The sequence below is a fragment of the Oryx dammah genome, unplaced genomic scaffold (assembly GCF_014754425.2).
Source record: "Oryx dammah isolate SB20612 unplaced genomic scaffold, SCBI_Odam_1.1 HiC_scaffold_2, whole genome shotgun sequence".
NCBI lineage: Eukaryota > Metazoa > Chordata > Mammalia > Artiodactyla > Bovidae > Oryx > Oryx dammah.
In genome coordinates this window covers 89,773,797-89,800,407 of record NW_024070186.1, presented here as the reverse complement: position 1 = coordinate 89,800,407, position 26,611 = coordinate 89,773,797, and the positions used below count along the sequence as shown (strand labels likewise).

Genomic DNA, 26,611 nt, shown 5'->3' with positions numbered 1-26,611 from the left:
TGTCTGACTTCACTTAGTATGATAATCTCTAGGTCCATTCAAGTTGCTCCAAATGGCAGTTTCCAGTATCTTTTTCAGCTGTGTAATATTCCATTTTATGTGTGTGCGTGTGTGTCTATGTGTATAGGTGTGTGTGTGTGACTATGTCATCTGTGTCTTGACTGTTGTAAATGCTGCTCTGAACACTGGGGTGCATGTATCTTTGAGAGTTTTTGTCTTTTCTGGATATATGCTTAGAAGTGAGATTGCCAGATCATATAGTAACTTTATTTTTGGTTTTTAAAGGACCCTCTATATGGTTCTCTGTAGTGGCTGTATCAGTTTTCATTCCCACCAACAGTGCATGAGGGCTTCCTTTTTCTCTGTATCCTTGCCAACATTTGTTACTTGTGGTCTTTTTGATGTCAGCCATGCTGACAGGCTTGAAGTGATACATCATTGTGGTTTTCTTGATGATTCTTGATGTCTTTTTTATGTGCCTGATGGTTTCTTTTTAGAAGTGTCTACTTAGGTCTTCTGCCCATATTTGATTGGGTAGTTTTTTAGATATTGAGCTGTATGTGCTGTTTGTATATTTGGGAAATTAAGCCTTTGTTGATCACATCAGTTGTGAATATTTTCTCCCATTCTGTAGGTTTTTTTTTTTTTTCATTTTGTGTGTGGTTTCCTTTACTGTGCAAAAGCTTATAAATTTAATTCAGTCCAATTTATTTTTGCTTTTCTTTCTTTTGCCTTGGGAGACTGACCTAAGAAGATATTGGTAAGATTTATGTCAAAGAATGTTTTGTCTGTGTTCTCTTCTAGGGGTTTTATGGTGTCATGTCTTATATTTAGGTCTTTAAGCCATTTTGAGTTTGTTTATTTTTGTGTATGGTGTGAGGGCGTGTTTTGACTTCACTGATGTACATAAGGCTGTCCAGCTTTCCCAAACCACTTACTGAATAGATTTTTCTCCATTGTGTATTCTTGCCTTCTTTGTCCAAGATTACTTGATTATAGGTGTGTGGGTTTGTATGTTCTGTTCCACAGATTTACATGTCTGTTTTTGTGCCAATACCATGCTGTTTTGATTACTGTAGTTTTGTAGTATTGTCTGAAGTCTGGGTGTGTTATGCCCCTAGCTTTGTTCTTTCTCTTCAGGATTGCTTTGGCAATTCTGGGTCTTCTGTGGCTCTATATAAATTTTAGGATTATTTGATCTAGTTTTGTGAAAAATATCATGCATAGTTTGATAGGAATCACATTAAATCTGTAGACTGCTTTGGGTAGGATGACCATTTTAACAGTATTAATTCTTTTAATCCAAGACTGCACTATGATGAATAGAAGTGGTGAGTCAAATGTCCTTGACTTGTTCTAGAATTTAGTGGGAAGACTTTTAGCTGTTCACTGTTGAGTATTTGGTTGACTATGGATTTGTCATAAATGCTTTTATTAAGCATTTTTATTATTTTTAAAAATTTCCTCTGTACCTATTTTGGTGAGAGTTTTTAGCATGAATGAATACTGAATTTTATCAAACGCTTTTTCTGTATCTGTTGAAACAATCACATGGTCTTTGTCTCTCTTTTACTACTGTGGTGTGTCACATTGATTGATTTGCATATGCTGAACCATCCTTGCGACCCTGGATGAACCCAGCTTGATCATGGTGTGTGATCCTTTTTATGTGTTGTTGGATTCAGTCTCCTAATATTTTGTTGAGTATTTTTACTCCTATAGTTATCAAAGATATTGGCCTGCAGTTTTCTTTTTATAGTGTCTTTGTATGATTTTGGTATGAGGGTGATGGTGGCTTCATGGAATGGCTTTGGGAGCGTTCCCCCCTCTTTAATGTTTTGGAGTACTTTGAGAGATATCATTATAAGTTCTGTGTTTGGTAGAATTCTCTGGTGAAGCCATCTGGTCCTGGACTTTTGTTTGAAGAGAGTTTTGTTTTATTAGTACTACATATTCTATTTCAATTCCAGTGATCAGTATGTTCAGATTAGTTATTTCTGCTTGATTCATTTTTGGGCTGTATGTTTCTAGGAACTTGTCTATTTCTTCTAGGTTGTCCAGTTTGTTGGCATATATTGTTCAAAGTATACTCTTAATGGTTGGGTTTTTTGTTTTTTGTGGGTTTTTTTGCATTTCTGTGGCATTGGTTATTATTTATCCTTTTGTTTCTTATTTTTCTTATTTGGATCCTTTCTTTTTTCTTGTTTAGCCTAGCCAGAAGTTTTTTTGATTTTGTTTATCCTTTTAAAAAACAAGCTCTTGGTTTTAATGATTTTTTTCAATGTTTTTTCTTAAACTCTATTTTATTTCCTTGCTGAGCTTTACTTTATTCTGCTATGGTTTTGTTTGTTCTTCTTTTTCTAGTTCTTTTAGGTGGTTGGTTAGGCTGTTTGAGATTTTTCTTTTTTTTTTTTTCAGTTTTCATAAAAGTGTGTTTTATTATTGGCAGATAGCACCTTTAACAGTTAAATACATTTAAGTAATGTGTAGGCTTCCCAGGTGGTGCTGGTGGTAAAGAATCCACATGCCAGTGCAGGAGATGCAAGAGACATGGGTTCGATCCCTGGGCTGGAAGGATCCTTTGAAAGAGGGCATGCAACCTACTCCATATTCTTCCCTGGAGAATCCCACAGACAGAGGAGCCTGGCGGGCTGTAGTCCATAGGGTCACAAAGAGTTGGACATGACTGAAGAGACTTAGCACAGCATAGCAGTGCATAGGTGACCGCACAACTGCAGCACTGGTAACTAGATAGCTAACCCTTTCAACTAGAAACCAACTGATAAGGAACTGTCTAAATATTTAAAATACAGCTTTTAGATCATCCTTTGTTTTGATCACCTTGGGTATATGGGGCTCCTGTTGGTCACACTGTAAATATATTAAAGTCAGATCTTCTGATACCTATTCCTGGAGGTTTCTTTCATCCTCCAGCTCCAGAGCAAGCCCAGGTTTGTGACCTCCAGCATTATACTCTTCCCATCTACCAGAGCAGACAACGGAGGCTTCATACCGGGCCTCAGAGTCTGAGTGTAGCCTATTCCAATTAAACTATAGTTGTTGACTTTTGCATAAATTGAAGCAGTAGGATTCAACTGATATTTAGCTGCAATGCCAAAGCTAGTGCAGCTGGTTCCTGATGTCCAAGCAAGATTTATTAAAGTGTGAAGATCTTCACATACTTTTGGATAAATTTATCCTCTAAATTCTTTCCCATCATTGGCATAGTGTGTAGCTGGAAGTCCTCAGTCTCACTATCTTCATCTCCACCCCTTTATCATGGTTTATATAAAAATATAAAGTGAATTGTGAAAATGCTCCATCTTCCCCAAAGTCCTATGAGATCTTTGGGTCTCACCTCCTTTTTTTATATTTATGGGCACCACTCCACTCCTAATTTGTGGGACACAGATTTATACCTTCTGGCAACTCAGAAACTTTAACTTTCTCTCATGATCTCACTGTATTGCTAGGTTTGAGATGCTCGATGCTGCAAAGAACAAGGTCCGGGTGAAGATCAGCTATGTAATGATTGCCTTGACAGTGGCAGGATGCGTATTGATGGTTATTGAGGGCAAGAAGGTAAGAGTGGACATCCCCTCTATCTTTTTGTATTTTCCACAAAAGACCTAGAAGGAAATCAGGGGTTGACTCTTTATTCTCTGTGATGAAGAAGTCACTTCCTATACAGGAAATGATAAGAAACAAAATAAAATATGGTAGGGCCAAACCTGAGATTATCATGCCTGGAGGTAAACAGCAAATCCTAACTTTGGAATGCTGAAGAACTAAAATAGTTTTGGTTAAGTGAAAAAAGTTTTTAGTTGTCACAGGTGTCATAAGGGACGTGAAACAAGATGTGAGACCCTGGCGTATGTACTGACACCTCCTTGTATGTCTGTAAAGCACTCACAGTACATGGACTTACTGATCCTCACTCTGCCTTAGTCTTGGTGAGTGTTCTTATCACTGTTCTCTACTTGGATGTTCCAACTAGGCCATCTGTCTAAGCTCCTAAGCAGTACGCAGGCATTCAGGTCCACAGATCCAGTCATTGTTAATAACTGTCTTACCATCTTCCAGGTACCTTGTTGTTATCTCAGTTAAATCTTACAACAACGCTGCAAGGTAGATACTATTATTAGGACCTCATTTATAAATGAGGAAACATAGCATAGAAAGCTTAGTGACTTACCCAAGTTCACACACATCTCCCTAATAGCAGAGCTGCAGTTTGAATCTAGACCTAATTGAGTTGACAGGAAAAGTATTCCCACTTACTGAGTGCTCATTTTATAACAGGTATTGTTAACCTTGGGCTTAGTGGTTATGAATCCCCCTGCCAATGAAGGAGACCCAGGTTCGATCCCTGGCTTGGGATGATCCCCTGGAGTTGGAAATGGCAACCCGCTCCAGGATTCTTGCCTGGAGAATCCCATGGACAGAGGAGCCTGGCAGGCTGTAGTCCATAGGGTTGTGCAGAGTCCGACACAACTGAAGCAACTGAGCACAGCACAGCACACTGTTCAACTTACTTAATCACCACAATAATGGTGAGAACCTAAGAGGTCAGTTCTCTTATCCATGTTTTTTAAAAGAAGAACCAAAACTTAGAGAACCAACACTTTTCCCAATGTCACATAGCTAGTAAGTGGCAAGACAAAAAGGTAGAGCCAAGTTTGCCGACTACTATTTTGTGATTAAAATACAGATATTTTTCTGTGCAGCAGTACTGGCCAAGCCATTATTTAAATCCCATGTCTAATTCTATATATCACAGCTTCCACATGGAAAGAAATGTCTTATATCTTTTGTCAAGAATTTACAAGGGTTCTTCTGCAAACCCAGTGATAACTGACTTCCTTATGTGCAGTGAGTCCAGAATAAAAGTAAACTTCTGACTCTCTTGAAAGTCTTGGAATAGAAAATACCAACCATTTAGGCTGATGTTATGACAACATGAAGGGGAAGTGTGGAGGCCTGGGTGAAGTTCTCTTGACAACTGTGTTCCTACCCCACTTCAGTATTTTTCCTGCCTCCCTCTTTAACTTTTTATGCTTAACTCTCAGACTGAACCTACAGAAAGAAGCATATAAAACAGGATATAGGGACTTTAAGAATTCTGAGAAATCTGCATTGCTTTTGTCTACTTGATGATGCTAGCTGAGTTTAAATACTCCAGAAACAGATCACTCCCTGGGATCCCCCCAGCCTCATGAAAGGGTATGCACTGTATAAAGAGCTCCTTTCTTGTCCTATACCATAAATATTATTTCTCTTTTATGGAACTATCTGTTTCTGAAAAGTTGGTAAATGCTACTGGAACAACTAACTTCTGAACTTACTGTGATTTAGAAGAGAGAAATTAGCCATTGTGTTTTGTCCTCTTCATCATCTAACCATTCTGATTCTCTGCCCCTCTCCATACTTAATTCTGAAGAAAAACACCACCTTATAGGGTGCTGGTTTCACTCATTTGGTATGAAAATTTGAAACTGGACTGTTTATGTAAGCTTCACAGAGATGAAACAAGTCAGAGGGAGGGAAGTAAGGGAAGAAGATGGTTGCATCTCCTCTACTGCTCTTCACTCTCAGAGGATGGAGTGGCAAGGTAGTCACTGCTGGGAGTCATCAAGGGTAGTACTTGGTGAAATCTGGGATCCCCAAAGCTGAATGTTTTTTCATAAAAGAGGAATAAGGAACTAGAAGGGTGTGAAAGTATACAAATGAGTTGGGGATGGAGAAATGGTAGCAACAAAGAAAAGTGAGAGGAGGGAAAAAGGGGGTAGAAATGGAAACAAAAAGGTATTTAATACTAAAGAGAGGAAAAGAGAAAGACAAGGAAATATAAAGGAAGAAGAGAGGCTAGAAGATTTAAAGAGAGAGGCCAGAAGGAAGAGAAGGCAGAGGTGTGGCATTTCTCTTGTGCGTGAATGGATGGGCTGCCATACTGGGAGCATCAGAGGAGGCAGAAGGCACATGGAGAGGGCTGCTGTGCCTGGCGCACAAGCAGCGAGCCATTCCTCCATGCCTGTACTTGCCACGTCAGGTAATGACATCCTCCCCGAGCCGGCATAAATAATCACTTGTTCACTTTCGTTTCACTTTAGGCTGCCAGAAGAAATGAGACTTTAACAAGCTTGAACCTAGAAAAGAAAGCTCGTCTGAGAGAAGAAGCTGCTATGAAGGACAAAACAGAGTAGCAGATATGTCGGTGTTGGTTGGATTTTGAAGATCTAGAAATAATGCTGCAGCAATAGGCCTTACTAAAAAGAACATGGTATATGAGCTTCCCTATTTCCACTCTAGAGCTACAAATAAATTTTCTTAAAGAAATGACTTGTCTATATTTTACAACTTTCAGTTCAGTTCAGTCTCTCAGTCGTGTCCAACTCTTTGCAACCCCATGAACCGCACCATGCCAGGCCTCCCTGTCCATCACCAACTCCCGGAGTTCACCCAGACTCATGTCCATTGAGTCAGTGATGCCATCTAACTGTCTCATCCTCTGTCGTCCCCTTCTCCTCCTGCCTTCAATCTTTCCCAACATCAGGGTCCTTTCAAATGAGTCAGCTCTTCACATCAGGTGGCCAGAATGCTGGAGTTTCAGCTTCAACATCAGTCCTTCCAATGAACACCCAGGACTGATTTCCTTTAGGCTGGACTGGTTGGATCTCCTTGCAGTCCAAGGGACTCGCAAGAGTCTTCTCCAACACCACAGTTTGATGTAGGTTAAATGTAGCCTGTTTTTTTCAAAATGAAAGAATGAAAAATGAGATGACTTATTTGAACTTTATTATTAACTCTTACTTATAGTCAGGTCTCATTTCCTTCTTTAATTCCCATTACCAAAGTGACATCTCCCCAGAAGCCAAATGGTTTGTGTGTCCTCATTTCTGGAGAGGTAAGGAGGGACAGCTGAGCACACTGCCCGGGGGCACGTCGAAGAGCTAACCTCTCCGAATGCGCTGGTGCTTCTCGAGCTCTGGGAAGCAGCCAGAGCACGCTCTACCTGTGCCAGCTGTGCTGGTAAACAGGCTTTTAGGAACACAGTCTTTGAAAAAGTCCTGGCAAGGTGGTGATGACATTCTGGCCGCAAGTTTCTGAGGATTTTGAAATCCCAGCACCATGGAGCTACTTGGGACCAGCACAGTTGCCTCTTCTGTGCTGTAGCTTAGAATTCCTAACTGGTCCTTCCCTTCTACTTTTATACTAAATTTTTCAATTATCAAAAGCTATCAAATGCATTTTATTATTGTTGAAAAATAAGCATTTGTACCTCATATACATCTTATTTAATCTGACGGGGATGCGAAGTTGTCTCATATTTAGCTATGGATGCTGGTTTCTATTTAAGAATTTGATTTATTCTCACACGCTTCATAAGTTTTAAGGGATGGCAAGTCCTTATAAACATTCAGAGGGTTATATCAGATTAAATAATATATGCAGCTGTTCGGGAACTTAGTTTAGTAAAATACTCAGTAAAATCTAATGTACAACTCTACAGCTTCATAATCCATCTGATAACTGTATCTATCTATATAGAGTACTTTGACCTTAGCTTTTAGATACCAAGCTCTTTGATTTTTATCACTTGAAAATTTATCATCAAAAAGCATTACTTTATATACATTTTAGCAGATTAGTCTTCCTTGATTAATATTTTGGAATATTTACATATTATCTAATTGTAGATTTTAAATATGGGTAAATCTAATGTGTTTTTTTTAAGTAAGTCATTTTTCTTCATAAAACAATACCATTTTAACTTATAAAGAAGCATTTAAAAAATTTTTTAAGTGTTGTATTCTTAAAGATTTATTGTTGTAAAATGTTTAAGTCAAAGCTCAAAAATCCTACCATTCAGCAAGAATTTATATCATCATTTTGTGTCAGCTGTCCTCTTTAGTAACTTATAATAGTGACTGCCTCTTTTGGGGTTGAATGTAAATTTTATGACCAGAATTTAAGACCTTTCCTCATCTGATCCCACTTCTCCCAGTAGCCTCACATATTAACTTGAGCTGTCACATACCCTACTAGTAATTATAGTATCTTATATTGCTTACAACTTCTCAAGCAAATCAGATTTCATGAGCACTATTATAAGCAACAAGGACAAAACTGTCTTTTGTATTCTATAGTACCCACTTTCAATTAAGTGATTATTACTATTTTTTGCTTAATTTCTGAATTATTTTTTCATGTTTATCATGTTTCTACAGGCAAAAGGGACAGTTTTCCAATTTATATTTCCTATAAACCCTGTTTGAATGAATTAACATGTGAGGCTATGGCTAGGTACTTTTTAAGTTTTAATAAAAATAATAGTTTGGGGAATTGACTCCAAAATTTATTGAAATCAGGCAACAAGTGAAGTTGTGATGGTGGTATAATTCATTGTCATTAATCAAACATTACTTGAGTCCCTTTTATATACAAAAACTGAGAACACAAAGATGAATAAACAGAGTCTATAGAGCTCATAATTTACTGGACACATGGCCTGTGAAACCATTACAGCACAGACAGGCAGTGATGGGTCCACAAAGTGGTGATTTCTGAACTGAGTTTGTAGCATGGGCAGAGTGGGCAGTTCAGGCATAAGAGGCTTTACTACTCAGACCTTGAGCTTGCCCTGAGAATCAGGAGAGGGCTGCCTGACATGGTAGTGAGAAGTAAATGCCTCTCACAGTAAAATGCCTTTATTAACTTTGATTTGGTTTTACTTTTTATCTTGATAAAAAGACTCAGAACAGATACAACCATTACTTGTTTTTTCCCAAATTACAAACTTGATTCCACAGACCATTTCACATCCCATCATGTAGGCTGTCACTTAAACTGTGGGAGTAGCATCTGACAAATCTCCAGTCCACCATCCTAGGTTTATTCTCTTCTGATCTCCCAAACCAAATACTGTGGAGTTATTCCAAACTCCCTTGTTCCTCTCATTTAATCAGTCATCCTGTTTTGTGAGCTTTACTTCTAAATTTTATTAAATACAGTGATCCTCTAGAATAGTCATTGAAAGGAATAGAATGAGAATCTGTTCAAGGACAGACACAAGAGATTAATCAGACATCAAGATTCCAGTCAGAAACCCTGGGACTTAAACTTGCATTTCCAACTGTCTTACTTTGCAAACTGAGGCTTGGTTCAGTTCAGTTCAGTGGCTCAGTCGTATCCGACTCTTTGCGACCCCGTGAACTGCAGCACACCAGGCCTCCCTGTCCATCACCAACTCCCAGGGTTCACCCAAACTCATGTCCATTGAGTCGGTGATGCCGTCCAGCCATCTCATCCATCCTCTGTCGTCCCCTTCTCCTGCCCTCAATCCCTCCTAGCATCAGAGTCTTTTCCAATGAGTCAACTCTCCGCATGAGGTGGCCAAAGTACTGGAGTTTCAGCTTTAGCATCAGTCCTTCCAAAACACCCAGGACTAATCTCCTTTAGAATGGACTGGTTGGATCTCGAAAAAGGTCTTAAATTCTTATAATGCAAGACAATGTTAAAAAAACAAAACAAAACACATGCCAAAATTGAGAGAACACCATCTTTTAAAATACCTAATCTTTTTTTGGCCAGTTTGACTCTACCACTTGATTTCTAAAGGGTTTAGTAAGTACTCGTCCACAATTTAACTGTTTTGTCATTTCCTAATGCTGCTGATGCAATGATGTTTTCTGTAGGATGACAAGCTGCTGAGATTACCACATCTGTATGACCTTGTAATTTCTGTACAATCTCTTTAGTTTGAAGGTTCCAAATGTACACCAGGTTATCCTCTGAACCAGAGACAATCCATTTTCCACCAGTAACTGAAAAACTGGCAAATACACAGTATTTCTCATTCTTATGACCAGTATATGTCTTCAGGCATCTGCCTCTGCTGTAATCCCATAGTTTAAGAGTATTGTCCAAAGTTGCAATGAGAATATATTTACCGTTTGGAGAAAATTTTACAAAAGAGACAGGAGGGTTATCATCATCAACAAGTGCTTTTAAACACTGACCTGATGCAGCATCCCAGATTCTACAGACACCATCATAGCTACCTGATACTATCAAGGACCCACTACAATTAAAATGAACAGCAGAAACTGGGTCAGAATGAGCAGACAAAGTCTTAAGGCACTTGCCTGTTTTCACCTCCCATATTTTCACGCTTTCATCAAAAGATCCTGAAATGATGAGGTTGGACGGTGGGTTGAAATTACAGCAAAAGACGTAATTACTGTGCCCTTTAAGTGTTTTCAAACATTTTCCAGATCTCACATCCCACAGTTTTAGAGTTTTATCATCTGAGGCAGAAACAAGACGACTGGAATCTGATGACCAGGCAACATCTGATATTTCAAGATTGTGTCCTTTAAGTGTTTTCTCATATTTTCCATCATAGGCTCCCCAAATTATAATTACTTTATCAGCAGAAGAACTTGCTAGCCATTCTCCATTAGGACTAAACTTAACTGATGATACTGCTTCCGTATGTCCCTCCAGAGTGAATTTCAGAGCGTAGTTCGGTTTTTCAGACACTGGCTTGCTCTGATTGGCAGATAAGGGGAGAGCGGGCTCTGCTTTCGCATTTCCTGACTGTTCTGTAGTCCTGACTCTGAAGCGCAGTCTGTAGGTTGGCTAGATATCCGGTCTTGAACCAAGCAGCCCGTATTTTGGCTTTGTATACAGCAAAATGAACAGGACTCCAAACAAAAAAACAAACAAGTCTTTTAGTGACTAATTTCTGGATCGTTTTTAAACGACGATATACACTGGTTCAGCAGCACAGCTCGGACCGCTTCACTTTTTCCTCGTCGCTTCTTCTGGAAATAAACACTTCAGAAATACTATTAACACGGTCCCGTGCGCTGTCGGCAAGTAAGGTATGAATGCTGGGTGTTTTGTGACTATATAACGCGCTTCAAAACTGCAAGCGGTGGGGTGTGTAGGGGGAAATCTACAGAAAGTATTTTTCACCGCTTCTCCCCGCCCAGCTCTGAAATATCTGAGTACTCAGCACCCCTACCTGCCTGACTTTAGACACTGTACTTGGAGCATGAATAATCGCCGCTTTAAGCAAGATTTCAGAAGCTAAGCAAAAACCTGGATACACACGGTTTCCTAACGCCCACACCTGCGGCCGACACTCCAAACAGCTGCGTAAGGAATAACGCGTGCGCATGACAGCCGGGAGCTGGGCGCATGCGCAGGGAGCGTAGGGCGCATGCGCAGAGGGTGCCCCTCCCACGGCTTCCAAGCCGAGGAGGCTTGTAGAAGTCGTTTATGCTTGCACAAAAGCGGATGCTGGGGTTTCCTTCCGGCCTCTGCAGGAAGGGCTTCTTCCAGACCTCGTTGGATAGCGTGGGCAGCTGTATTTCGGAGACCATTACTTTTGGGAAACCGTGTGACGAGAAAGAACTGAATTTTGAGATGCCTGCGGGCACGGATTTGGATGTAAGCCGTTCACACTGCGCGTTTCTTAGCCTTCCTGGGCCCACTCAGCGCCGGTTACTCCGTATAAGCTCCTGCTGCACAGGTGGCTTTCGTTCTCTTTCGTTCTCTCCAGCTGTTATGTGGAGCCTGGTGGCGGGTTCGAAGGCCTGCAAGTAGGCGAGGGCAACAGGCTTCCCTGTTCATGGGATTCTCCAGGCAAGAATACTGGAGTGGATTGTCATTTCCCTCTCCAGAGGATCTTCCCGACCCAGAGATTGAACCCAGGTCTCCCTCATTGTAGGCAGACGCTTTACTATCTGAGCCACCAATGAAGTCCAAAAAAAAAAAAAGTAAAGTTACTCGTAATTAGGTTTTATTGGAGAAGGAAATGGCAACCCACTCCAGTATTCTTGCCTGGAGAATCCCAGGGACGGGGGAGCCTGGTAGGCTGCCGTCTATGGGGTCGCACAGAGTCGGACACGACTGAAGCGACTTAGCAGCAGCAGCAGCAATTAGGTTTTAGCCAGCCCTCCCTAGTTTTAAGAAGTGATTAGTGGCTGTGAAATATGTGAAGGATAAGTGCTTTTCAGATGTTTAGCCGCGAAGTCGTGTCTGACTCTTGCGACCCGGTAGACTGTAGCCCTCAGGCTCTTCTGTCCCTAGGGTTTTCTAGGCAAGAAGACTGGGGTCAGATCAAACCTGTGTCTCCTGCATTGGCAGGTGGATTCTTTACCATTGAGCCACCAGGTAAGCGCTTTCCAGGTGTAAAGTATTCTTTACTCCAGAATAGTTTACCCAAAATGAAAGCCTGACTGGTTTCTCCAATCCTTTATAGATTGTACCTTGGTATCTGCAGGTTAATTGGTTCAAGGGCCCCCACCTTCCCTTCCCTCCCCACATCATACCAAAATCCACTGGATGCTCCTCTTTTGTATTAAATGATGTGGTGTTTTTATGTAACCTACTTATATCCTTCCCTATAAGTCATCTCTGTATTACTTACAATACTTAATACAATATAAATGCTATATAAATAGTTGCCAAGATGAAGCAAGTTTTGCATTTTGGAACTTTATGGATATTAGGGGGGAGGATTTTTCATCTGTGGTTGGTTGAATCTGAGGCTGTGTAACCCACAAAGGGAGGGCCAATCCTAATTGCTCAATAAAGAGTGCCCAAGAGAGGCTGTTTGTGTTCTGTTTGAAAGGCTTTCCTGCTAGCCGGTTGAAGTCAAGAGGGAAATATGTCTCATGATCTTTTCTGTCAGTCAAGAATTAAAGCATTTGGAAACAAAAGCGTCCCCTGTCTATACTTATTGGGGATAACTGAAGGTCTTGTTTTTGTAAGGCACAACAGCATAATTACACCTATAGTAAACTAGTAAAAATCTCATTAAACACCCTACTACTCTAGTTTGGAATTTACACAGTTGTTGTCTTAGCTAGTGCAAATTAATGGTATAAACACAATGAGGTGCCAGGAATGGGAAGAGCATCTTTAAAATGGTTTGGAGCATCGTCTTTATACATTATTTTAAACTGATTAACACCTCCTGCCTCTTCTTTCCTCCTCCTGTTTGATAGGGTTAATGTGATTGTTACTGGGAAGCTTAGAAACACTCTAAATTCATTAAAAAATTTAAAAGCGCTTCACAGAATAAAGCATAGGCTTTGTTTCAAAGAATATAAAATACTGTATTTTTCCAACACACAGTAAAGAAAGGAAATTGTTTAGTTGCTAAGTCGTGTCTGAGTCTTTGCAACCCCATGGACTGCAGCATGCCAGGCTTCCCTCTCCTTCACCATCTCCTGGAATTTGCTTAGATTCATGTCCATTGAGTATTTAACAAGGTAAACACACAGTATGAGGGCTAGGATGGGTGTTGGTACTTGAGTATATCTAGCCCACTAGAAATGTCACAAGCATGATGGATAATAAGGGGGCACACAATTAAGAATGTTGACAGGAATATCCAGAAATAATTTTTCATCAGATTTTCTTAAAATTTCAGTGGAGAAATTTCCATTATTCATTTCTCAGTATCTGGAATGTTGTATGAATAGTATCCAGAACTCATGTAAAGAAAAAGCTATGAATATAACTAGTTAAATCTTTATTCATTAGTCATGTTCTAACATGCACATATAGTCCTGAAATTGTACTCATTATGAATTAGAACAAAGAGTATCATAGCTTCACTTCCTTAGGAAGAGGGGAGTGTCAGCAACTGTGGAGTGTGTAGGAACAGGGAATACTAATATAAGTACAAAGTGACTGAAACCGTAACTGGAGATTTGTATTTGGGACTCTTCAAGTTCTTCCCTGGTGACTCAGACATTAAATCTGCCTGCGATGCAGGAGACTCGGGTATGATCCTTGGGTTAGGAAGATACCCCTGCAGAAGGGAATGGCTACCCATTCCATTATCTTGCCTGGAGAATCCCATGAACAGGGAAGCCTGGCAGGCTACAGTCCATAGGGTCACAGAGTCGGATGTGACTGAGTGACTAACAACCAAGAAATGTTTACTCGGTCCCGTTTTTAATTTCTTTTTGCTGTTTAGTCTTCACCAGATAAGTGATTTTGTAAGTTTCTCTCCCATTAAAGTTTCTTTAAATTTCCCACAAACATTTTAGAACTGAAAGCCTCATCTGTGGTTGAAAGGTTTATGCTCCTTGCCATCCAGTAAAGTTGGAGCTAGTCTAAGTAGAAATATTGCCACATATATGTGTTAATATACAGTATTTGTTTTTCTCTTTTTTACTTACTTCACTATGTATAGTAGGCTCTGGGTTCATCCACCTCACTGGAACTGACCTAAATCTGTTCTTTTTTAATGACTAATATTCCATTGTATATATTTACCACATCTTTATCCATTCATCAGTTGATGGACAACTAGGTTGCCATGTCGTGCCTATTGTTAACAGTGTTGTATGGCAAAACCCAGCACGACATTGTAAAATTTTTAATTAAAAAGACACAAAGAAATACCACCACAAATGGGTCATTTTTTTTGTTAAAAAAAAATTGGGAGGGTAGGTGTGAGTGCTAAACCTTAGCATGGCCTGGGGGTGATTCCTATACTACAGAACAACTTGACCGACTTCCTTCATATTAAGTCCGATTGCCAAATCCAGACCTCAGAAATCAAGCATAATTGAAATCTGAACATACCCAGTTGCTTACCACCACCACCAATTTAAATATATGAAAATCTCTTTGAACTAAATATGGGGTGGCCATATAACTTATCTAAACTTTTTTAAAGTAAAAGAGGGGACTAAATTAACAGGTGTGATTTTAAAACCAGGACTGCCCTCAGCAAACCGGGAACAGTCAGTGTGGACTTCCCCAGAGGGCTCTCATCATCAGAAGTTAATCTTGAAAGATTCTACACTCTGTATGCTAATCTGCACTCCAGCCTGTCCAGATCCCTCTCCATTGTGGCCTTCTGCGTTTCTATTTACCCATAAATAATGCTGGGCCCAAGTGTGTTATATAAGGCAGTGGTCCATACTGACACCCTCTGGGCTCCTTTGGCTTCCTCAAGTTAAGTGGGTATAGATAAAGGAATTTAGAGAGTAATTTTATTCTTTGGAAAACGACTGAAGATCACAGAAATGACCACATACTGATTTTAAAATTAGAATAGTACTTTTTTCCAAAATGGCAAATGAAATGGGGGCAACAGTCATCTAAGCGAGCTTTAATAAATTTGTAAACCCAACAACTGTGTACTATGGATGATCGTGTAGTCTGCAGGAACCAAGACTGTTTTAAGACTGTTTTGTTTTCAGAAAAATACCTGGTCAGTGAAATCTCTCAAAAATGGTAGAGATGCAATCACAATGAATAAATACATCTTTCTGTTTCTACTGATTTGTCACTTAAATTGGAGGAATGCATAAAGAAAATATTCTCATGCAGCAATATATGCAATGTGTAAAAATGAAAAATTGAGTAGTCTAAGGCAACCACGAGCTTCCACATTTGTTGGATATAATCGGCAAAAAATTTTTTTCTTCTTAAGAGTATACCAAAAGAGACTGATGAGCTATTTCTGGTGTATATATAACCATGGGGTTGGTAATATTAGTTACCCTATAAAATATACCCATTAACTCTTCTCAGGAGGCATTTTTGAGTTTTTATGTAACAAAACTTGTGTTAGGACAGTGTTTGGTTTTGTAAACTTAAAGGTCAAATTATGTCTCCAGAAAGGGAACTACATATAAAACACATGCTGAGACATTAGCTTTAAGAGTTTATCCTGGTTTCAAAGAGCAGCATAAAAGAATTCCTTAGAGCTTTCTTTTGTAACCAAGTGAAAGTCACTCAGTTGTGTCTGACTCCTTGCGACCCCATGGACTACACAGTCCACGGAACTCTCCAGGCCAGAAGACTGGAGTGGGTAGCCTTTCCCTTCTCCAGGGGGTCTTCCCAACCCAGGGACTGAACCCAGGTCTCCCACATTGCAGGCAGACTCTTTACCAGCTGAGCCACAAGGGAAGCCCAAGAATACTGGAGTGGGTAGCCTATCCCTTCTCCAGGGGATCTTCCCAGGAAACGAACCAGGGTCTCCTGCATTGCTGGCAGATTCTTTACCAACTGAGCTATCAAGGAAGCCCAGTACCCTTTACTAATATCACATAGATGCACATTCCTTCAGTCATTTAATATTTATTGAATGTCTACTGTGTGCAAGGCACTCATCCATGGCCTGACCAACCACATTCAAGTACAAAGAATCATTAGAACCATTCCAAATCAAAGTGTAAAAACACTTTGAAAAAGGACATAGAGTGGTCAAAATGACGAGGTAAGCAGAACATAACAACATACATTAAAAGGTCATTTTTTAAACTTTGGACACTCCTTGGGTTGATAATGCTTTAGGAAGTCAGCTGTGTTAAATTCACATCCATGGATGGCACTGCTTTCTATGGCAACATTCTTCATTCCAAAGCCTTTTCCCTCTGTGTCAGTACTTTGTTTTAGCCGTTATGCTACTAAACTCAATGAATCATGTTATTTAACTTGTCAAGTCATAGAAAATTTTAGCACCATAGAAGAGTAAAGATGTTTGGATTGAGTCTCTACACTCTGGATTTGTGTAGCCTAAAAGCAGTTCATACCCGATTTAGTCATTTCAAGGTGCTGATAACAATAAGAAAGAATGGCCCAAGAAAACAAGTAACTTGGCCCAGCTGTGGCTGCCATGTCCTGTTCTGGGAATTCTTGGCACAGAACACTTGTGACTGCTGCTTTCTTCAAGACACACAAACTGCAGGGCCCCCCTTTGGACAGTGTCTTCCCCCACCTTTGGACAGTGTCTTAAGTGTTGTGACTTTGAGGCAAAGTAAATTCTCCTAAGTCCTGATTTTGTCACCATAATGACACATTATCCACCTTAAAGAGGTAGTTAAGAGGATTAAATGAGAAAAAGTGAAAGTCCTTAACCAGGCACCTGGAAGACTAAAGTGGTTCAAATAAAGACTAGTTCCCTTTATCTGACCTGTAAGAAAACAGACTAGGATTCCTTTGTCTACTCCTAGCTGAAAACAGAATGGAACGTCATCTACCCTTAATCCTTTCTCCTTACTCCAAACTTCCAGATGAATTTTATGTCCGGTAGCAATCTGATATTTTAAAAGTCAGCATACAGAGGTATTTGTTCTATCACACCTTTATGATGCTCTGGTACCCACTGTTACTACCTTTTCCTGACAATAAAGCACATTACAGAATACTATCCAAATGAGAACACTCAGTGGACTAGTAGTGCCACATCTGGTCTTCATTACTTTAAAAATATACACACACATATATAAAGTTTTTAACTTCTGATGACAGAAAAAGGTAGCCACAAATATTTCTCAGCTGGGTAGATATATATATTTACTCTGCTTACCTCGTAACAGAAGAAAAATGGTGCTAACAGAAGCTAACAGCTTCAGATGGCAAAAAATTCAGATGAGACTTCCACAATAGGTACACCTGTCTGAGCAAATTTTGGAATGTAGGAGGTAGAATGTAGTAAGTATGAAAAGCAAATAATACTTCTTCCTTAAAGTGGATCCCCTCTTTACTGAAAATCACCCTTAGACATCACAATTTCCAATATAGGCAGAAAGTCCCAAGCCCTTAAACAGCTATAATGACTTGCCTCTTGATATTAAAATGTTCACAAAATGAAAAATTCTTTAAGCTGAGGAAAACTTTCATAATGCAACCTCAAATTGGGGGGGGTTAAATAACTGAAATATTTATTTAGCACTAGAGAAGTAAATTCATAGTTGCCCGTGGGTGGCCAGGTACAACAGAGGATAGCTGACAAAGTCTGCTTAATAAAATATACAACATATTTTTTCTTATGCAAAATCAGCAACAATCTGGGATAATTCAGATTTATTATGGGGTAACTGTCAAAAGTTTATATCTGTGACAATAATGATGAAAAACAACCCAGAGTCCATTCAGCTTTTTCTGGTAGATGGAAGGTACAATCCTAGGGCAACAGAATTTTCAACAGTACAGCTCACAAAGTGTAAAAAGGTTCTAATTACTTAGTGACAACATAAAGTGTTCCATGGAGAACTGTGTCTCCTAAATCTCACATTCTTCATACCTATCACCTTTACCTTTCTAGGTGTCTTTCAGTCTAACATGTATCTACCTGCTGATCCTTCAGATAAAAAGTGTCTTTACATCCCAAATGTTATCAATGCTTCCCCGCCAACCCCCCCAACTAAAGTTCTCATTTCAAAGAATACACTTTGAAAGTTTAGAGGAAATAACAAAGGAGAAAGGAAAATCAAGCCACTTTCCCCCAGAGCGGTATATAAAACTACAGAAGAGTTTTCCTGTGTTGAAATTAGCATGCTTTTGTAATGACTAACATCTCAGTGAAAGGAAATTAACAGTCTGCCAGGTAGAGAACTAAAGACAGGACTTTTAATAGCTTCCTTCTAAAATGTCCTTCTGTTACTAAAAAGGCTGCTTTATCAGTTCCAACAGTTATGATGGGATTTAACTTTTAATCAGTTCCAACCTTTACATTTTAAAAACTTAATGCAAGAAAAAATTAGCTATCTCATGGCTCATGAACTTCTAGGACAGGAGCAAGATAAATTCCTTTTTTCAGACAGACAATAGACTATATTAGTTAAATGGATTTTGTTTTACTTCACTCATTGAGACACCTGCAGTTGCTAACAAAAATTCCCAGTGTATGCTTTGCTTGCTAATTAGGGGAAACTTCATTTTATATTTTTTCCATTCAAATTGATTTATCAAAACAAGCTGAAATTTTTTAAATTATCCAACAGAAGGGACATGATTTAAAACATCCTAGAGAAATGATGTTACCAGTAATTTACAAGTAAAAAAAAACTCAGCCACAAAAAATGTCAAAGCTAAAAACAAGAGTTTTACTATCATTCAGTGCTTCTATTACCCTTCTGAAAGAAGTTATATTTTAATGTGATGTAAAGGCAACATTGAAAGTTTTTCTTTAAATTAACCACCTAATTTGTCCCTAAAATTACAAAGAAAGTCTTTTACAGGTCAAGTGCAGTAAACTAAAATGTTCTCTCAGCACAAAGCAGCACTAGAGAAAGTAACAGTTAAGAGACGGAGCTGACTACTTTGGCAGTGGCTGCTCCATCAATAGCAGACATCAGCAGACGGTATCCATTCCAGAGCACGGACACAACTACAGACTAGATGCGAAGAATGTGTCACACACTTGGCTGATAAATGTTCTTTGTCTTTGTTTCTTTCTATTTTGAATGAAGTGGATTTCTTATTAAAGTTTAAATCAGATCACATAAGTTGGTGGTTTAAACAACATGATGAGGTATGAAAGCTCTGAATATCCCTAATGTTCAGCAGGATTTACCAGAGATATAACGGCTTCTCAGGGGAACTTTCAAATAGTTACACTTTGGGGTTATAATGAATTCTAGAAGAGGACAAGATTAAAGAGGTTTAAAAGGATATTCTCTTAAAAAGAACTGAGCAACTTTCCTTCAGAATTCATTTTGAACAGCACATCAACAAAAAATCTTCTCTGATAATGTCCCAACATTGAGTCAAGATGGCCAACTAGCACCAAGAAATCGTATTGAACTTAGTTGCAGTTCTCTTGGCAATTAAGCTTATTTTTCTCATTCCAGTCCGAGCACAAATGTGGATCACTGAAGACAGTACTGGAAGCGCCATTTGTAGGTAGAGGTCGTAGTCATTAAATGAGCCAGAAGTTAGAAACTTTTTATTTTATGGAAGGGACTTGACTGGGCAGCACTAGTAGGAGATGAAATGACTAGGGAACAACGAGGTCATAAGAAAAAGATCACTGCCCTTATTTGGGTTAAACAGGTCTGTCCAGAAGATGGTCACTAAAAATAAGGATGCTACTTATGCGCAGCATGAATACGCTAGAATCCAGCTGCGCCTAACTAAGGAAAAAAAAAAATCCCTAAGTAGCCTTTAGAAGCATATGTTATTTGCCAGTCACAGAAGGGAACAGCACCTAGGGTGAACTCCAATTTAATGAGGACCTTGATCAGGACCACAAAGCCTGAAACATTTGTTTTAATGCAGAAACAGCCCTAGTCACACTGGTTAAGTTTGGGGAAATCAGAGGGTTTTTTTTTTTTTTTTTCCTGTTTTTAACTTTTTTATTGAATTACAGGATATGGTTTTGATCACTAAGGATTCTAAATCTTCATACCAGTATTAGAACTGTACCACTTCCAAATCCTAAGACATGTAAGACCAAAGAGAAGCAACAGCCATACAAATTATTATGTGCCCCTCTCCTTTCTGCTCTAAGGGAATCTTCAAACCAGGATCACATTTAAGAGTCAAAGTGTTAATTCTTCAGCATTCCTGACAACTAGAAGCACATTCACTGAAGGCTGAAGGTGAGGGAGCAGATGGTTTACTATCTGTGGAGAATGGCGTCAATAGACGAAAGAAAACCATCCAGTCTCACTAAGGATTAATGCAAATTTGGCTAGAAAAAGCCACCAGTTAATCCAAAGGTTCACTGTGGAAGAACTCATGAAAAGTACTCTGAAGTACACAACAGGTCTAAACATCTCCCTTGTTGCAAGTAGTTGTGTGAAATTCAAGGTAAAGATTTAGTCTCATCTTTTAATGTCAGTATTTTTTCCCACATTAAAGGGAATGAGGAGTCCTCTTTTTCCCCCACAAAAGAAAAGGGAGCCACATTAACATGTGCATATTCCCATGACTCTATAATATGTAAGTGCGGATCTCGAAAGCCTAGGGTTTTCCATAACAGAGTGGACCGTTCTGGTTATTACCCTTTTATTAGAAGGGTATTCCACCACAGAGAGCCAAAGGTTTTCCAGATGTGTGTAAGAGAGCAGGTGCGCAAGGCAAGCAAATGAGCGCAAACAGTATTATGGAAAACATTTGAGAAGTTAGCTCCATGAGGACTGTGGGCTCCACAAGAGGACTTGACTGGGTAGCCTGGTCTGACACAGGGACATGAAAGCAGAGATTGCTTCAAAGCTGGAAACCTTCCATAGGTGCCTCACACTGCTGGAAGATGTACTGCTGCTGGCTGAGGTCAACCTGGGGTGCGATGCTGCTGTCCTCATCCTCCGTCCCAAAGTAATGCTCAATAAGATCAAAGGCCTTCTGGTAGATCTCTTGGTTTTCATGACTCTGTAAGAATTCAATTTTATCCAGGCCTAAAATGAAGAATTTTTTAAAAATCTGTTAGGAATTTTAATAAAACTGTATTTTGCCATGTTTTTTTCTCTGATGTGAAGGAAGATTCTCTACTTACTTCTCATAAGCATTTTGAAACAACACAGAAAATATTCCTCCAGTTACAACTGAATAGAAGTATTGCAAACTGACATCTTAAATGTGTGTGCAAGCAACAGCCAGTCCCCAGAAGCAGCAATTTCTGTAACAGTCACATCATCTTGTGCCTAAGGCCAGTAGCAGAAGTTTTCCCACTAGACTGTGTCTGTGGCCTAAGTTTATTCTTAGCTCTGGTTCTATCTATCCAGGCTCTGAGCTAACCAGTATCATTTCAACAAAGGTGTAACATCCATAAATCAATCAGCCAGAATCAATTTATATTGCTTTAAGGAAGAAACCCAACCAGGACAACTAGCCAACACATACTCCCTTTACTAAGTTTAAGTACATCTGAGCTAGGCTTTCTTTTACCTACAGCTTATAAGCAATCTAATGGCTACAGCAATACTGGAAATAAATGTTAACAGTGCTCAGAAAAAAAAAACATATACATATTAAAAACCATATATATATATACACACACTCACACACATACATCCAAAAATTAACAAGATTTCTACAGCAAAATATCTGGGTAAAGGAACATTTATCTTTTTATACATTTCAAAACTTCTTACACTATGCAGGAATATAGTTTTTTAATTAAGCCTTTTACAAAGTGGTAAACTGCTAAAGTCATTTCAGAAAACAATTCTGCATTATCTGATAAATCTGAAGATGACTGTCCCCTATGACCCCTAATTCCAATCTTAGGAATAAACACACCTTAGAGTAGTGGTTTTCAATAGTGGCTATACATAAAAATCACTTAGGGAACGTAAAAGTTATCAAGTACAATGGTAAACCAATGATTAAAGATACAGTTAGAACTGAGATTGGAAGAATGAGGAAACCAAAAGGCAGATAGTGACTCGACTGTTTCTAATGAAACTAGAAATCTTTACAGTTAGGAGCAGAGAACTGGGAAATGCAATGCAAAATCAGAAGTCTAAAATCTTAGAAAAGAAGTGGAATGGGGCATTGTCTACAGTAGACATGGGTGCTCTTGAGGTCGAGATGTACTAGCAAGAAGATAAAAGTATCATAATGGCGGGCAGCATCAGGGAACAGAAGATTCTAACAGTCCAATGTAAAAAGGGCTAAACTTAGGACTTGCTTCTCTTCACATCTACAATGCATCTGTTTTCCAATCCTGCATACTAAATATTTATAGGAGAAATTTTTTGTATGAGTTTGCTAAAGACAGGTGTGAACAGGCCAGAAAAGCACAGAGAAAAAAAAATAATTTCAGGACATCTATTAATCTCACTTACCATAAGCTTCTTCAATCAAAGCACAGTAAGGATTAATGCCAGTGCCATTCCTTTTGGCTTCTTGTTCTCCAAGCCTCAGGATATTTTCCAAGCCATTTAGGGCAACCTGTACAATCTTAGAGTCCATGACTGTGAGGAGATCACAGAGTGGCTTGATACAGCCCAGTTCTACGAGGTACCTATATCGACAGAACAATTTAGTCAAACAAAGCTTTTAATTTCATAAAACTTTTGGTGGAAGGGAAATCCTCAAATTCACTGAAGAAACAGAAGTAGGCACTCATTCAACCATACAACCTACACCTTGTCCAAAAAAGTCCAAGAGACACTGATAGCAAATAAACATGAAAAGATATTCAACATGTGTCATCGGGAGGCTGCAAATCAAAACTGATGACCCCACACATCTGTTAAAATGGATAAAATCCAAAAACTGATCATACCAAAGTGGACAAAAATGTGGAGAAACAACATCTTTTTTTTTTTTTGCTTGAGACAACATCTCATTTTTTGCTGATGGGAATAGAAAATAAGATAACCACAGTGAAAAACAGCCTGGCAGTTTTGTTTTTTTTTTTAAGAAAGCTTTCCATATGACCCAGCAATCATACTCCCCAGATATTTACCCAATTACGATGAAAATTTATGTCCACAAAAAAACCTGTACAAGAATATCTATAGGAGTTTTATTCCTAACTCAGGTAAATGAATAAACTATAGTCATCTAGACAATGGAATACTGTTCTTGTATAATCACAAAGTTGTGTCCAACTCTTTTGCAACTCCAAGGACTATAGGCCACCAGGCTCCTCTGTCCATAGGATTTCCCAGGCAAGAATACTGGAGTCAGTTGCCATTTCCTTCTCCAGGGGATCTTCCCCACCTAGGGATCAAACCCATGTCTCCTGCATTGGCAGGTGGATTTTTTACCACTGAACTACCAGGGATTCAGTGATAAAAATTAAATGAGCTATCAAGCTATGAAAAGATGTGAAGGAACCTTAAATGCATATTGCTAAATGAAAGAAATTAGTCTGAAAAGACTCCATACTGTATGATTCTAAATGCATGACATTCTGGAAAATATAAAACTTTTATAAAGGCAACAGAAAAGAATAGTGGTTGCCAGGGATTTGAGGGGTGGGGTAAGGGTGTAGTGATGAATAGGTGAAGAAGAGGGGACTTCTGGAGCAGTGAATGATGCAACAATGGTGGAAACATTCATCAAAATCTATAACTGTACAACACAAATAATAATCCTCAATATAAAATATGAATTTAAGCTAATAATAATATCAGTACTGGTTCTACGGTAACAAATGTAACCATACTAAAGCAAGCTTTTACTAGAAGAAATTTACAAAGTATACAGGAACTTTTACTATCATCTCAATTTTTCTCTTCTTTTAAAAGCCTTAATTTTTTGAAGTTTATATCATATTTAGCTTTATTATTTACTATGCAATGACTTTAATAGTATCATGCATGATTTTAAATATTTACTGATAATTTAGATATGTCCTTCAACAGGCTAGGTCACTCAAATACAGACTACACAGGCCAAAAGCCATTTCTGACCATTTCCCCTTCATTTACAGCACAGTTTTTAGTCACTAAAACCTGTTAACCATTCCTTCAACATATCTATATAATTCTCATTGTTTCTCTTAAAAAAAAAAAAGCCTCAGATTAGTTGCTGCAAATTTGAAAATCATAGAAAAGCATAAAGAAAAATAAGAAGTATCCAGAAATGTGCTACATATAAGCAGGATGACTTTGGACAAGTTATATGATCTGTGTCTCAGTCTCCTCAAGTAGAAAAATCTGGGAACCACACTAAGTCTGTCAATAAACACCAGCAAAATTTTAAAAGTAGTTACTTAAACAGATGACTTACATGTCTGCACTTAACTCCACTGGCCTATACAGGCAACAGCAATTGGCTGTTTCAGAGACTTGTTCAGAATCTCCAAATTGTCCTCAAGCTTGATCCTGGTCTACGTTTTATGTGATCTCTCCCCACTAGAAATCTTGGTTCGGTGACCTCTAATCCTTATATTTTCTTTTAAAACCTCATTACTTTTATAATACTGTCTGGTTGTAAAATCTTTTATTATGAAAACCGGAGAAGGCAATGGCACCCCACTCCAGTACTCTTGCCTGGAAAACCCCATGGACCGAGGAGCCTGGTGGGCTACAGTCCATGGGGTCGCTAAGAGTCGGACAGGACTGAGCGATTTCACTTTCACTTTTCACTTTCATGCATTGGAGAAGGAAATAGCAACCCACTCCAGTGTTCTTGCCTGGAGAATCCCAGGGACGGGGGAGCCTGGTGGGCTGCCGTATATGGGGTCGCAACCCACTCCAGTGTTCTTGCCTGGAGAATCCCAGGGACAGGGGAGCCTGGTGGGCTGCCGTATATGGGGTCGCGCAGAGTCGGACACGACTGAAGCGACTTAGCAGCAGCAGCAGCAGTGTACTGAAAACTTGATTCAGGATTAAAAACAAATTTTAAGTTATAAAAAGCTTCTAGAACTTGTATATAATTAAATGAATAAATACTGACTAAAATTATTTTAAAACTACCAAAAAATGTGCTAATAAGTAAATTCAGAGTTTTGAAGACGTGAGCAGATTTTATCTGCAAAAACATGGTATTAGTACTTCTTGTATTCTGGCACAGTTCATTCAATGAGTTCTGGGTTCCCAATTCTAGCCATTTAAATTATACCTCCTGACAAGATCAGAGGAATTTAAGGTGCTATTTTCTGCTGCAATCACTCATCTTTGGAGACTTAAAGACCACCATAGTGGTGTTTCACTATCGATACAAGTTTCTCCGAAGTAACCTTCATCAAAACAGAGGACCAGGGGAGCTGGGCTGTTAGGAGATGGAAAGTCATATCACTTTGAGAAAAGCATGGTTCAAGTCTGGAACTGGCTCCAACGAATGGTGTATTTCAAACACTTGGATAAAGCAATCACTGATGCTAGGTGACTTTGTGTCAGGAAAGGCTTTCATTAAGAAAATTTCTGATGAGCAACAAACTCACTGTGTCTTAAACCATCTCTCTTAAGACAGGATTTTGCTTCTTCTGTGTCCTCATTTTTATCAAAAGCGTCACTTTTTTCTTCAGTCTTTGGCTCTTTCATTTCCTTTTCGATCTGTTACCAAATCCTATAGCTTTCTTTCCCATATTTAGATCCATACCTCACTGCTACAGCTATTATATATATATTTTGCTCACACAGCATGAGGGATCTTTAGTTTCCACTAGGGATCAAACCTATATGCCCTGCAGTGGAAGCAGTGGAGTCTTAACCACTGGACTGTGAGGGAAGTCCAAGTCGTTACAGCTATTACCGTAATTTTGGCCATCACTATGTACTAAACTATTAATACTACAATGGCATCTTAACTGCTCTCTTTCCTCTCCTCAAAACACTGTCTTCTTCATATCACTTTTAATATTAAAGACGCTCCAAAGTCTTCCCAATAGCCAAGATTAATGCTTTCATCCAGTTTTCAAAGTCTATCTATCATTAAATTCCTCATCCCCTATAGAGAGATTGATTTGCCTCTTCCAATAACATTTACTGTGCACATTCCTTCATGATATTCTCTCCTCCAAAACTACCAAATCTCTACTCAAATGGCAAGTTTCATCTCTTTTATGAAACTTTAACTCCAGGCAACATTATTTATCCTTCAGTTTTAAGAACTGTAGTATGTATTAGCATTTGATTATATTTAACCTAAAATTATGAAAACTTCCCAAGTTATTCATAACTGGTTCTTGCATCTAAATCTTGTCTTCTCAACAAGAATAAGCAAAAGCCACATAGATGTCTTTTATCGGTAATAAAGTCAGTTTATTTTCTATAATTTAGACTAGTATTTTCATAATAATCTTTCAATATAACTCTTTAATTAAGAAAAAATGGCTAGGAGATTGATAATTAACTTCATTATTACAAATAGCTATGCTGAATTTTAAAAAGGGATAGGAGCCATTCCATTCCTAACAGAGCAAAACACCCTGAAAACTTCCTGA

The 26,611-nt window shown here is 38.8% G+C and overlaps 3 protein-coding genes across 5 annotated transcripts in view; 1 reads left to right on the top strand and 2 right to left on the bottom strand.

Moving 5' to 3' along the window:
* FAM162A (family with sequence similarity 162 member A) overlaps positions 1–8,312 on the top strand; it is a 42,879-nt gene extending 34,567 nt beyond the window's left edge. The window contains exons 5-6 of one of the 3 annotated variants that reach the window (XR_005722904.1): positions 3,474–3,582; positions 6,111–6,332. Coding sequence is in view for 2 of the 3 variants with exons in the window: in XM_040250506.1 (XP_040106440.1) it covers positions 3,474–3,582; positions 6,111–6,203 (202 nt within the window). In the remaining variant the exon portion in view is untranslated. Of the gene's footprint in view, positions 1–3,473; positions 3,583–6,110 lie in introns of all 3 variants that reach the window. The other 2 variants (XM_040250506.1, XM_040250501.1) reach the window with 2 other exon arrangements.
* A 31-nt stretch (positions 8,313–8,343) lies between these two features.
* WDR5B (WD repeat domain 5B) lies at positions 8,344–11,390 on the bottom strand. The gene is made up of 2 exons (XM_040265576.1): positions 11,115–11,390; positions 8,344–10,641 (listed from the first exon to the last, which is right to left on the bottom strand). Exons 1-2 carry the CDS (start codon positions 11,388–11,390, stop codon positions 9,622–9,624), a joined length of 1,296 nt encoding a protein of 431 aa, XP_040121510.1. The 3' UTR covers positions 8,344–9,621.
* A 6,298-nt stretch (positions 11,391–17,688) lies between these two features.
* The window catches only part of KPNA1 (karyopherin subunit alpha 1), a 69,405-nt gene continuing 60,482 nt past the window's right edge, over positions 17,689–26,611 (bottom strand). The window contains exons 13-14 of the mRNA XM_040250487.1: positions 22,557–22,735; positions 17,689–21,164 (exon numbers count right to left, since the gene is read on the bottom strand). Coding sequence (XP_040106421.1) covers positions 20,977–21,164; positions 22,557–22,735 — 367 coding nt within the window. The 3' untranslated portion in view covers positions 17,689–20,976. The remainder of the gene's footprint in view (positions 21,165–22,556; positions 22,736–26,611) is intronic.

Bases quoted from the DNA above. Each gene is read 5' to 3' on its own strand.
- WDR5B (XM_040265576.1), bottom strand. From the start codon at position 11,390: ATGGTCTCCGAAATACAGCTGCCCACGCTATCCAACGAGGTCTGGAAG. The intron at 10,642-11,114 runs GTATCCAGGTTT...CCGGATATCTAG, and splicing joins TGGGCGTTAGGAAACCGTGT to CCAACCTACAGACTGCGCTT.